This window comes from Triturus cristatus, chromosome 4_1 (genome assembly GCF_964204655.1).
Source record: "Triturus cristatus chromosome 4_1, aTriCri1.1, whole genome shotgun sequence".
NCBI lineage: Eukaryota > Metazoa > Chordata > Amphibia > Caudata > Salamandridae > Triturus > Triturus cristatus.
Genome location: NC_140585.1, coordinates 563499547 through 563512845, shown reverse-complemented (window position 1 = coordinate 563512845; position 13299 = coordinate 563499547). Strand labels below are relative to the sequence as shown.

General features: G+C 42.3%; 1 protein-coding gene across 1 annotated transcript in view; it reads left to right on the top strand.

Moving 5' to 3' along the window:
• The window catches only part of LOC146855233 (cadherin-related family member 3-like), a 628588-nt gene that overhangs the window by 528640 nt on the left and 86649 nt on the right, over positions 1-13299 (top strand). Inside the window, exon 20 of the mRNA XM_085651100.1 lies at positions 6716-6846. Within this exon, the coding sequence (XP_085507226.1) occupies positions 6716-6846 (131 nt within the window). The remainder of the gene's footprint in view (positions 1-6715; positions 6847-13299) is intronic.

Sequence of the window (13299 nt, the reverse complement as noted above, 5' to 3'; positions counted from 1 at the left end):
GACACGACATCCAACCCGGTGACTTCGTCTTAGTGCGTAACTTCCAGCGCACCAAGAGTCTGGAGCCCCGGTGGATGGGCCCCCTGCAAGTCCTGATCACCACCCGAACAGCTCTTCGAGTGGAGGGGAAACGCAATTGGCTGCATGCACACCACTGCAAGAAGGTATCACCGACCCTGACAACCACGGACAACATCACCGCCCAAGAAGAACTTCTGGACAAAGAACGACCATCCCTGAGCCGCTGCCCAGATACAGAGACACTCGAGTTAGTAAGATATCCTGATCCCACCGTGCCGTCCAAGGAAGGGTATAACTTGCGACGAAAGGAGAGAACTTCGGCCAAGCAGACCGCAGGCTAAGTGGAAATCTCAGAGCGGTAGCCTAGTCACCTCAAAGGCCACCAGGAGAGAAACTACGCGAAGTCTGTGGTTCTGCCCGCTACCGAGTCTCTTGAAGGTGATGGAAGCGCCCGACATGAAGATGATGGAAGCAACCGGACGTCCGAAGATCCACTACAAAAACCCAAAGACTGACCGAATGCACAGCTTAAAGACTATTGCACTTTTCATTACCCTTCTCTTTTGCCTTCTCCTCGTGGTCACCTTCTGGATCATGGAGGAGGGCACACCCGCTCATAAGATATTGCTGACCACCGTTCAACCTACCACCACGAAAGAACACCATCTGATCTCACTTTCACCCCAACTCCGAGAAAGGCGTAAGGAGTTCTGGAATAACTCTTTTGTGCAGTTGCTCCACCAACACAATCTTGCTGCCAACGCCACTAATTGCTGGATCTGTGGATTGCTACCACATGCCACTGGACACTCTATCCCTTTCATCCCTTCACCTTTTTCTGTCCATGGTTCCTGCCTCGCCTGGCTAATCCTCCTGCAAGAAAGCTACAAGGACAATGCCACTTCCGGCAGAACCATGTCACACTTCTACCATGGGTTCTGGCTGAACAAAACTGGAAGAACTTCTGCCCTCTTCTGCCCTCTGAGATCGAACACTTCCTTTCACATGGACATCCCTGCCAAAGAACGAGTTGAAATGCAAGTGTTCAATAACCCAGCCAGACCCACCTTCTCTTACCTCCGGAAACGGACGGCCGCCACCCTAACAGTGGCCCTGTCCGTCATCAACATCACTGGATTTGTGTGCCTCGAAGGCCTGGGGGCACAGCTGGTGGGCCACAGCTCCTGCCTCATCACCCGAACATTGGACTCAGTTGACCCACCCTCCTTTGTTGCCTCCCCGAATATGTACTTCGTCTGTGGTACTAAGGCCTACACCTGGCTTCCGAAAGGTTGGGGAGGCACCTGCTACATCGCCTTTGTCCTTCCTCCGACATATGTGGCTCCAGCAAACCATCACCGACAGAAACGGGCCAAAGACATTGTGCAAGCCGACTCCGCCGGAGCACAGTTCATGGACGCAGTGAAAGGCCTCGTTCCACTCTGGGGTCCAATGGCAAACAGCCGTGCCATCCGCCACTTAACCCAGGCAGTCGAAACGACGATGAACATTACGGCTGGCGCCCTCGCCAACAACACCGCCGAGCTCCAGGCCGTCCGCTTAGTGGCCCTTCAGAACCGCCTCGTTCTAGATGTGGTTCTGGCTGATCGTGGAGGAGCATGCCGCATCATTGGGTCCAGCTGTTGTACCTACGTACCAGATAACTCACCCTCAGTCTACAAAGCAATTGAACACCTCCACAGACTGTCCGCAGAGGTCCATCAAGAGCAAGGAGAATGGTCACTGGGGAGTTGGTTTTGGGACACTATTAAAAGTTGGGGATGGAGGCTGTTTTCATTTATCCTCATACCAATTGTGATACTATGTGGATGTTGCTTGGGGATTCAGTGTCTGCCACCTTTATGTTCGCTTTTTATGAACTGCATCTGCCCTAAGACTTTGGACTTTGAAACAGAGCGAATGAAAGCTCTGTATGAGGTGGAAGTTCGGAGTATTATGGGGATAGATCCGAACTAGGCAAGCTGGCGAGATATGTTAAAAGGGAGGACTGTGGAAATTTAGCTTGCAAACTGAACATTATCTGCGCCATCTTGCCTCTCCCCAGCGCCACGCACAGCGAATGCACGGCCGCCATTTTAGGCACCCCACTCTCTCCCCGCTCATTCTCGATCGCCAGCGCTTCCCCCTGGCGCTGCGAGCATCCCCCGCGCGCCAGCCACCCCCGCTCTCTCATACAGGCCGTAAACCCTCTCCTTCTGCGCGACCCTGCTACGGAACCACATCCGACCGACATCCCATACATGGTCATGCCTCTCCTTTGATAACCCCCTTCCTCTGCGCCCCATTGTCCGAACTGGTCCCAGGCCATCACCTAGCCCTGCGGATGCAGTTTATTGCCCCTACTGTAAGGGAAACACCCCACATCAAAGGGATTACAGTAGATCAAAGCCCCTACCCCCTGAGACCCGACCGGTCACACACACCCCCGGGAATTGGCGGAATACCCTGCTGCGCGATAGCCATCTCCTACTGCGGGTAAGGTGGGAACTTCTACTGTAGCTATGTGTGGGATCGGATCTGAGCCGGGGCTTCAGGGGATGTTCTCTCATGCATCAAGGGAATCTCAAGAATGTACTATGTGTAATAAAGCAATAAACCTGTGTATAAGAGACCAGGTCTCAGAGATGCAGTTAGAGCACCTCGTGACGATACCTTGCTGTCTGATCTGATGTGTTCTGCTCCGACGGAATAAAACTTTGTTTCCTGCCTTCCAGTCTCCGGCGCCTGCCTCTTTCATTGGTAAATTATCGAGTGGTATGAGAGGCGATTACCGCCGGGCAAATACTTGAAAGGTTATCGATTGAAACTGCCGCTACCATTTAACACACCCAGAGTTAATTTTGAGTCTGGGGGCATGTGCCAGCAATCCCCAGGCTGTTACACAGCCTTTGGATTGCTGGGTCTACAGTGCACATGTCGGGTTGGCCGATGCAAGATGGCTGGCCAATCCATCATGCACAATGTAGACCGGTGCTGTAATCCTGCATTTGCAGGATTCAGCCTCGCCCCCACCCTCACGCTGTACACAGCGCGAGCTTGTGTGGTGTGTAAAAAAATAAATTGCAATTGACATGCCACTTTATTTATTTGTGTTGGCCTGCTGCGCTCCGGGCAGGCGGGGGGACACACCTCTGCTCCTAAGAAGGAGTTATCCACATCACCTCCACAACCGGCAATCCTTTCAGAACTGCCACTATGCAACGCACCTTCGGAGCATGTATTCACATCCCTCGTCAACAGCAGCCTCGACAACGATGCAGGACTCTGCATCGCAGCTCTTTGGAACCTACTCATTGCCCCGGCTGTGTGTTGAATTCTTGCCGCGGAACTTCGCATCTCAAGTCCCATTGACTGGATCCAAATGATGACATCGGCCCTCACATCGCAGCCAGTGGTGAATCTCGGAACCAATGCATTGCATCGGCTGGACGATGCATATTTGACGCAAATCCTCGCAATGCTCCGCAACCCAGGATTTAAGATACTTTGTTCAGTGGGCCTAACTGGGTCCCTGTAGCCAGCCCGTGCTCCAGCGCCATTGGCCTGGACTTGTGACTTTGTCACAGTCCAGATATCCACAGTTTGCACTTTGTGCTTTTTGGAATTATTTTCACTTACATCTTTAGGATTTATATCTCAGGTTCTACCAACTGGATTTTGATCTTGTCTATCTTGTCTATTTTCTAAGAAAGCTCTATTTTACTACTTGGTTTGGGACCCTTTCATTGTAGTGTTTTTCACTTTATCACTGCTTGAAGCTTTACACAAATACTTTACACATTGCCTTTAAGTTAATCCTGACTGCTCTTTGCCTTCATGTTAATGCTGACTGCTCTGTGCCAAACTGCCAAGGGGTTGAGCACAGGTTAATTTTGGGTTTGCTTGTGCCTTACTCTGGCAAGGATTGTGGTTGCTGCTTGACCAGGGCTCACACCACAATCAACCAGTAGCACAATTTCTCACATTGCCTCAATATTTATACACACTCCAAGTACTCCAATGCACATCTGCCAGACTGGACTCAGGAGTCTCACTCTTGCTCATACTAAACCGATATTGAAAAAACATCATTGGCTACCTTCTTAACAAAGAGTATTTGCATATAAACCACACACTGGTCAATTTTACATTTCTTTCTTTAAAAAAAGGGTTTCACAATTAACTTCTTATAAGGCTGCCATGCTTCTCTGGCACTTATCTTTAGACAAAGTCTTGCAAATCCAAAATGCTTGAATGTAGTTTTTCAACATGTACCCCTAAACTTGCTCTGCAAACATTCAGGCACTAATTGAAAACCTGACTTTTCAACCAAGTTTTCATTTCTTCATTACTTCAGCCTGAACTTGGGTGTCAGTTTTTCTTTCCTTAGTGTGGGGATGGCCTAGCAATATATTGGTGACTACAAAAATATCTCTTAACTTAGCATAACACAACCCTCAACCCAGGAGGACTCCCAAGCTACAACCATTCAATATTGTCTCTTCTCCCCACATCAAGTCCTGGATACCTCCGAGCACTCAACAAACTTGACACTTTAAGCCTAGCTGTAAAGATCAGTTTAATTGATATCAGCTAAGCCTTGAAGCATGCAGTGCTATCAATTGCCTCTTATCTGACTACAACTCCATGCAGTTGGCCTAACCAAGAGATGGTGTGAGAGATCTCCAAAGTTTCCCTTGACAACCCCTCCTCGGGGCCAAGAAGAGAGAGGGCAAGAAAGTATGAGGGGCTCCCTTAGATTCTGCATCATAGAAACACTTCTGCCCACACATCAATCACCACAAGTGATTGTAGCCCCACAAAACACTATTCAATATGTAATTGATCTGGAAGTACTGCTTTCAGGTTACTAACAACCCCATAAAGGGATCTGGGGCACCCTGGAAACAGCAAAAAAACATATTTTGTTATTCACAGTATCACACACACTGTACTAAGAAGAATGAACACCTTTATTTAAACATATGTATTACTACAGGGACAATCTGTTTCTTAGTACATCTAAAACAACTACATAGAATACTATAAAAACAGCAACAAGGCAATAATGAGAACAAAATGGACTTCCAGCACTGTTAAAATGTAATTTAAAAGATGATCTAGAACTTAACACCCTAAAGCCTACTTCTATGCACTATTCTATGAGAGCCTGAAAAGTGTCTTATGGAGAAAAGACGCACTGCATACCTTGTTGACAGTCTATCTTTAGCAGTGGAGGTGTGAAGGCAGAACAGGAACAGAACAATGGAATCATCCACATACCCAGAATATTGTGGTGTTCTCCAGTGAGCCTCTCTGTCCTGCCTCTTGTTCAGCATGTATTTATGCTCCATAGCTCAGCTTCTCAAAAGTATTAAATAAACTTCCATATGCACAGAGAAGACACACAAATCCATTTCCATACATGCAACAACCTAAATAAGACTTGAACATTCGCCTCTTTGCCTACACAATGTCATTTACTGGATAAAGATGACTTTGCTATGCTTAAGTGGATCCAAGACTAATATTGTCATTAATGGTGAAAGCAAGCCCATCTCCTTTCCATTGATCTGAGAGTCTTGAAACCCATTATCGAACACCATACAAGCTGGTAAAATGGGAATTCTATTTGATTCTAAATTATTATAGACGCTATGACGTGGTCATAGGGATGAATCTCTATCGCTCTCTCCTCTGCAAAATCCCATTAATCTGAACCGACTATAAGGTGGAACTAGCCAAAGCCCTCCTCAATATCACCTGGGCACCTGCAATATCATTTATAGTGGCTTTTGAAAAACACTGATTGGAAACCTACACAACCAGATTTCTCAAATGTACAACAAAGTATGAAAGTGTGACCATTTAAAGACAGCTCTGAAACCTCTTTTCTGGCTACCACTCAAACAGGATTAAATGCAAGGTTTTTTGTGCCATTCACAAAGTCTTCTGGGGATAAAAGTCCAAAATACCTTCAGAAGATACCTACATGCTAAACCCCAGCTTGAAACCTTCACTCATCTGCTGCTAACTTGATCCACTAATGGTCTTTTAAGTGCATGGAGGGAGATCACTGGGAGTACAAGGTCGAAGACCGTTTAATGTCCTGACCCCTCCCTGAGAGCTAAATGAAATCAGTTCCATTTCAGAAAAGTCCTGAAAACTGAAATATTCAGATACACTTTGTAGAAGAGCCTTTGAGGAGAGCAAGGGTCATAATCACAGATTGGCAGATATGTGCACCTTCCTTACCAAAGTGACCTACTCACCCTTTATTTGCCTTTGTCTCAATCTGGACAATTCGTCTAATTTCATTTGTACTCTGAAGTTACAGAAAGATTGCTCGCAAAGTACTATTAAACAGCAAAATTAATAAATGTTATAATTATCCATGATAGAGAAACAGGGGTTAATGTGATTTTCATCTGTGCATGAGTAACTTTGAAAATTGTTTTCCTTTGAAAAGAAGTTAAACTAAAAATAGTTTCCTTTTATTGCTTGCGTAGGATTTGTTTGTTTGCAATATATGTCCATACTTTTTTAGACCAACCCATTAATAGTACGCATTAAAATACTTTCAGATTTTTTACAAATATCAGTCAGAGTTTGCAATCTTCATATAGTTTAGCGGAACAGTGATGTTGCGTTCCAACATTCTTTATTTTTTAACATCTGTTTCTCTTATTGACAGGTGACCACATCAGTGGTGTTCAAGTATGCATATGTTTGGAATCCTGATAGCTGGTTCCCTGCACTTTTAGCAATAACAGGAGTTCTTCTGTTATTGTGCTTGTATGCACTGGCATGGGGTATCTTAAAAGAGTAAGTTTCACTTTTAGTACTAAACATGTAATTGAACGTATTATAAGAATAATGTGCTGTTTTTATGTTCCTGATGTGGTCCAAATAACCTGCTTTAAAATTATGTCACACTCAGACCACTGAAAAACAAAGTCTAAATATGCAAGGGAAACAGCTACAATATTAACAACGTACATCATAACTTTAAATTTTTGACCAGATATCATTGTAAAGACAGGTGTCTCTTCATATGCTTGGCCATTGGCCAATTCATTATGTTAAAATGTACTCAGCATGCAAATTGTTGTATACTATTCCATTGGATTTAACATGTACTGAAAAACTTGCATGACCAAAATGTTAAGTAGGATGGTGCATACATTATCTCTTCCTAAACTACCTGTAAAAGGCTCACCTCTTACTTTGCTAAGTTTATTGGTTAATGTTTTATCAAATATCTCCAGGGTGAAACTTGATTATCTGGTAGATCTGATTATTTAAAATTGTGTATTACTTCTCCAAGGACTCCTTATGGGAGCTATTTCAATTCTTTTCCCAAAAGACCCTCACACCCACAGACATCTTGCCTTAGAAGGATCTATGATCAGTTTGGAATGACAAAATAAGGTATCAAGTCAAGTGAGGTTTGCTGGATCCTTTATGCTTTCCTCGTATGATGGTAATTCTTAATCTCTTCTTATCCTTCTGTGTTATTTCATTACATTGGAATGAGGCGGAAATTACCCATTGTTTCAATTAGCATTTAATTAATGCAGTGAAGAACTTTTAGTTCACTCTCTTCATGGTAAATATTCTTGAAAGAATTGTGGCAAAACAATTTCCCATCTCTTTGGAAGATTTCATTTTTAACCAATGGACATTTCTTTTCTCTAGGAAGGGAAACAGAAAATAATAACAGTAATTGAGAACTATTGTGGCTGATTGGGACACAGTGGGTGTGATCTTATTGCATCTGTTCTCTGTGTTCAATATGATGGATCATTATATTCTTGAGACCAGACTCAGGGAGGTGGAAATATTAGACACAGTGGCTGCTTGGCTTTCTTGCATTTGGACGTCTACTCTCATTCTGTGACCTTACCACCATTTCAAACATGAAAATAAACTGTTTAGTGCAAGTTCTCCGAGGCTCTTTGCACTCCCTAGGTCTTTTTAAGGTGGATGTAAAGGCACTGCAGATGAGAATTAATTGTTTATCTTGGCCACAATACACTGCAATTAGTTTCAAGGTCCTCTCTGTTATTGTGCAGTAGATGGATGGTAACTTTATAAAACTGAACAAGGGCGAAAGGGAACAATTATTCACCGGAAAACATCACTGGCATGATTCAGCCTGGCCCAAAATGCTAGGTTCTATGCAGTTGCCAGCTGTCACAGTTAAATCTCTTGGTGCATTGCTGGAAGAGGACCTTTTTGGATAAAGAACAAATAGAGTGGGTGCTTTAGTATCTTTGTATATTTGACGCATACCAGAAATAGTTTTATTGCTTGATCCTTTGTACTTTTGCCCTTGTGAAACCCCACCTGAACATCTATGATGACAGTATTGTTGCCCACCCAAGCCTGTAGTCTGTTCAGGAGCACATGCCCCAAAATGTTCCCAGTAATGTCAAAAGGTGATACTGGCCTGTAGTTAGATGGTAGCAACATACTTCCTATTTTGTGGAAAGGGATTTGGATGTCAGATCACCATTAATGTGGATCATTACATGATCTCGGGATAGCGTTGAATATCTTGGCCAGGGCCACAGACCAAGCTTTGTATTCTAGGAGAAACATTTTGACTGGTGCGCAGTCTGGGCTGGACGCTTTATTGGCCTTCTGGTCCAGGATTGCTTTTTGTACTTCTGGGAGCACAATGTTTGGCTGCTCTGTTAGTGGGGGGATATTGCAATTGACCAGAGCTGGTGTATAGCCACCACTGAAATATACATGGTCTTATAATGGTCTACCCAGGTCTGTGCTGGAATGTGGTTTTCCTGAGGTCTTGGACCTTTTCTGAATATTCCAGTGATTTTCTTCCAAAAGGATTTGTTATCCTTAATTTCTCCTGCCTTGGTCAGGTCTTGCCGCACTTCTCGCTGGTAGTTCAGTTTCTTACCTCTGTGTAGTGCTTTGTATTCTCTCCTTATGACCCTAAATGTTTGTTCTTCTCCTTGGGAGGTATGCCACTCATTGTACACTCATTGCAACTTATTCTTGGCTGCCCTGCACTCTTTATATTAGCAGCTTTTGTTGAGTTTCCTGCTCATACTCCTTGCTACCCATGGTGCAGACCAGTGGTGCATAAGTTCTTCTGAGAGTTTATTATAGTTTGTTGGTACTCCCCCATGCTCATCGCTATATGTAATGCAGGTCAAAAAACTTTCCAGGCGCGCATTAATAAAGTCTCATTGTTCGAATAGTGCTCTTTCTTTCATTTTACTGTTCGTCTGCTGTTGTTTGGGATTATACTGATTGCAAAGTGTTTAACCTTTTTCTGCTCAGTCAGGATTGCACACTTAAACCTGATGTAATCCCAACATTTACCTAAAACTGACTATTCTAACACCACTTTCTTGTCCTCCACGAGTCTCTGCTGTTTCAACAGATCTTTGCTTTACTGACTGCCCATAAAACAAAGGATACTCATTAGGACACTGAGGGTCTGATTACGATCTTGGCAGATGGGATTCTCAGTTACAAACATGACAGATATCTTGTCCGTCATATTACAAATTCCATAGGGTACGATGGAACTTGTAATACGGTGGACAGGATATCCGTCAAACTTGTGACAGAGTATCCAATCCAGCAAGATCCAATCAGGCCCTGAGTCTCATACATGACATTTCTTTTACTAGATTGGTAACTTCTGTATGTAATAAAATGGTTTACTAATTAGGGAGGGTGTGAGTCCTTCCCAAGTAATAAATTCAAAATCTTTTTGCATACAACACACAAATCCAATAAATAATCCTGGACACAGCCCCTGGCAGCTGTGGCACAGATTAGTCAAACTTAATTTAAGAAAAAATGTGTAAAGTATTTAGCATTATCAAAACAATAATTCAAAACATAACACAATAAAAAACCCACAGCCAATCTTTAGAAACAGAAAAAAACAAAATGATACCAAAATGACTAAAATCCAATAGGGGGAACCAGGGATATGAATTTTATAACTTTTAGGGAAAACTAAACTCAGAGTCGATTGATGGGATTAAGTATGGATTTCTAACAAATTCAAAGCCAAGCTGAAATAAATCAGTTGCGGAAACATAGTATAAAAATACAGAAAACCAAGGGATATCTAAAGTCACTGAAAAAAATGTATCCTCAATAACAGAAAACAGATGAGGTAGTCAGTAGCCGCTATAAAAAGGATAAGAAACAAGGTCTGATGAGTAGACTGAAAGTTTCAATCCTCTTGCCTATACACAAGGTTATCTAAGTAGACCTACTAAACCCTATTCTAACTAGAATTCGTGAAAATTAAACCGGAGAGGCAGGGAAAGTGTCAGTATAGCACAACTTCTGTAGAAGTTCTCAAAGGTAAAGTAAATTTGATAGCATAAAGCCACACAACAGAGATGTTGAAAAGAGGTCTGTACCTGGTAGAGTCTAAAGGGAATCTAAACAAAGCCAAAGTGCAATGCCCAACAAAAGAACCTTCTATAATACAAGGTCACATGTCCAATTAATTCCCATCTTCAAACAACAACTTGGCAACTACACTCACATTTTTTTTCGTTTGGTCTACACATTAGAAAGTCCTTGGATTTCTCCTGGCTCCTTATTCCACCCGGACAGTAGTACTCCCTTCCTTCTTTAAATAGTCTTATCCTTGCCAAGAGATACTCCTTCACACCTCACTATCTCATTCACACAATGTGCCTTTCTTTCACCATGAGCTAATGCAACTGTACCTGCTGAGGAGAGTAAAGTACTGCATCCAAAGCAAGCATTCACGTAAAATTAAACATTGCGAAATCCAAACGCTTAAGGCCTTTGATAAATTTTAGTATGGCAAGCATTTCAATACACATTTAAATGCATGATTACAGTGATCTAGCGCAACACCTAATCAGGGATCAATACTCGATAACATACTAATGACCCATACACATTCCCCCAAATCCCTGATGTGCTAGGGGTCAAGTTTTAATTACAGGAAAAATGTATTTACATCACAGGGTTATGTTTTGCATCTCTAAATACATGAATAATACCATGTATCAACTCTCTTGCCTCTTGGTCGCTGGACCAATTAATTGAGAAGTTGATGGTAATGATAGCGCTTTATCTAACTATCTATCTAGTCAGCTAAATATTCACAGATTATCGGTAAGATTAATAAAGCTTTATCTCATAGTCACAGGAAAAATATTATGCTCATCTGCATTCAGTCACAGTGCAAACAAATGAAATTCACGAGAGAGAGAGAACAACATCAGCATATGCAAACAGTGTCAGTCTCATCACCAATTCAATAGGCGCATGAAAGAGTGGATAGATCAAGAGACATTGGTTTCATAGATAAAAACTAATTTGCAAAAAATATGCAATAGGGTCAGGGAACAAAGATTCAGGACCTAGAAGCTGGACAAGTACAGGAACAGGTAGGCCTCTCTGCAGATCGACGGACAGCGATGCAGCACCCCTCTCAGACAGCTAAGAGCCAAAAGTGTGCTCTAACCACACCCCTAAAGATACCCCAGTTATACCATAGAACCTACATGTCTGTCCCACATCAGTTGCAACATTTTACAGGATTCTACAGCTTATTGGTGGATTCCGGAGGTGGTCTATCACACCACTGTGACTCTATTCATATTTTGTGCAGGTCTATTGTACGACATCCCTCCCCATTACATCAATCTTGACTCGTTCTTTTAATACAATATCTAATACATTCACATATATTCGCATTGGGCTTCTTCTACTATGTCTGCGGAAGTGGTCTTGGATCCCACGGCTAGTCACATTTCTTGGCAGGCGAACAATGTACTCTGTGCAGTACAGCCTTGAACCTGCTCCCTTTTTCTGATGCGCTCAGCACTTCCGTCTGTTCAGGTCATGTGTTTACTTTCGCTCATCTTCCAAACCCTCATCTATCCGGCTAACTTAAGAATAATGGCGGCTCATTTTGTCTCACTATGGCAAACGAAACATAAACATTCATTGATTACACAGAAATGCACTTTTCACTGTTTTGCCACCCACCTTTGCACTATACCCTGTTATTGTTTTCCTAGCAGTAGTTTAAGCAGAAAGCGGCATTATTTATTGCTCTTAAAGCAAGATGCGAAAAGATGTTAATTGCACACTAGTCATGAATTTTTTCATGTTTCTTTCAAAGCACAACGTAAATATGATTTTAATTTTCATGCATTATTCTCACGTTAGTGCATGCATGCGCAAAGGCAGTTTCCCTTGTGTTCATGTGATGTGTATGTTAGTCTTTACCGTACATTGTTAGTATGTATTATGGGGGGTGTTAATCCGAGCAGGTTTCTTTTTACAAAAACCTGCTCCATCAACAGATACATAGAAAGTTGCAACATAGGTGAAGAGCACTATTCAAATCGATAAATTTTCAGTTTGAAAATAAATGGAGAGCAATATTTAAAGAACTGTGTGGCCATATAAGAAATACAATCCTATTCAAATCACAGACACATTAAAATAAGTGAGAACTCCAACTCGTTACTGTAAAGAAAACGTTAATGTACACTTTATTTAATTGTTGAGATTATGCAGTAGATGCACTTTTCTGTAACTGTTCAAGTGCACTACATTACATTGATATTATTACATCACACAAGTACCTAAGGCCATATCTACACATATATGTGGCCTAATTAAACATGTAAGGGCGGAGAACTACACAGCTCCAACTGTGAAGGATTTACAATCATCTCTCCTTTAGGAAATCCTCAAAATTGGCCTTTTGTCTGCTGGATCATTTGGTAGTCTCAGTAGTTTTGTTAGTTAGGGTAGGCTGGCATGTAAATTTTGTAGGGTTAAGCTTTTCCCTGGGGTGAACATGTGCGTTAGAAGTGAGATATAGCCACAACATCTTCCTCTTGTGTAGTATCCTAGCCTGTATGAGTATTATAGTGATTGCCCCATTTCCAGCATAACTGTGCATAAAAAGAACTGAAAAACAGATTTCAACTCCTTCAATTTGAATAGCAATCCCATTACCTTTATATAAATGAAGCAAATGTTATATGTGATTGCACCAGTGATGTTATCAATGATGTATTTATGAAGTGATATCATGTGTCAGATCACTGGCAATGCAATGGTGGTTGTATCGATGTGTAGTTCACCATTAATAGCAAATGTATATGGTTATCGGGTTTTGTGTGCAGTTCATTGCATTCTGTAGGCTAAACTGGAAATGTGTCAAATTGTTTTATAACACATTATTTTATCATATAACTAACCAACAATAAGTTCATTTGA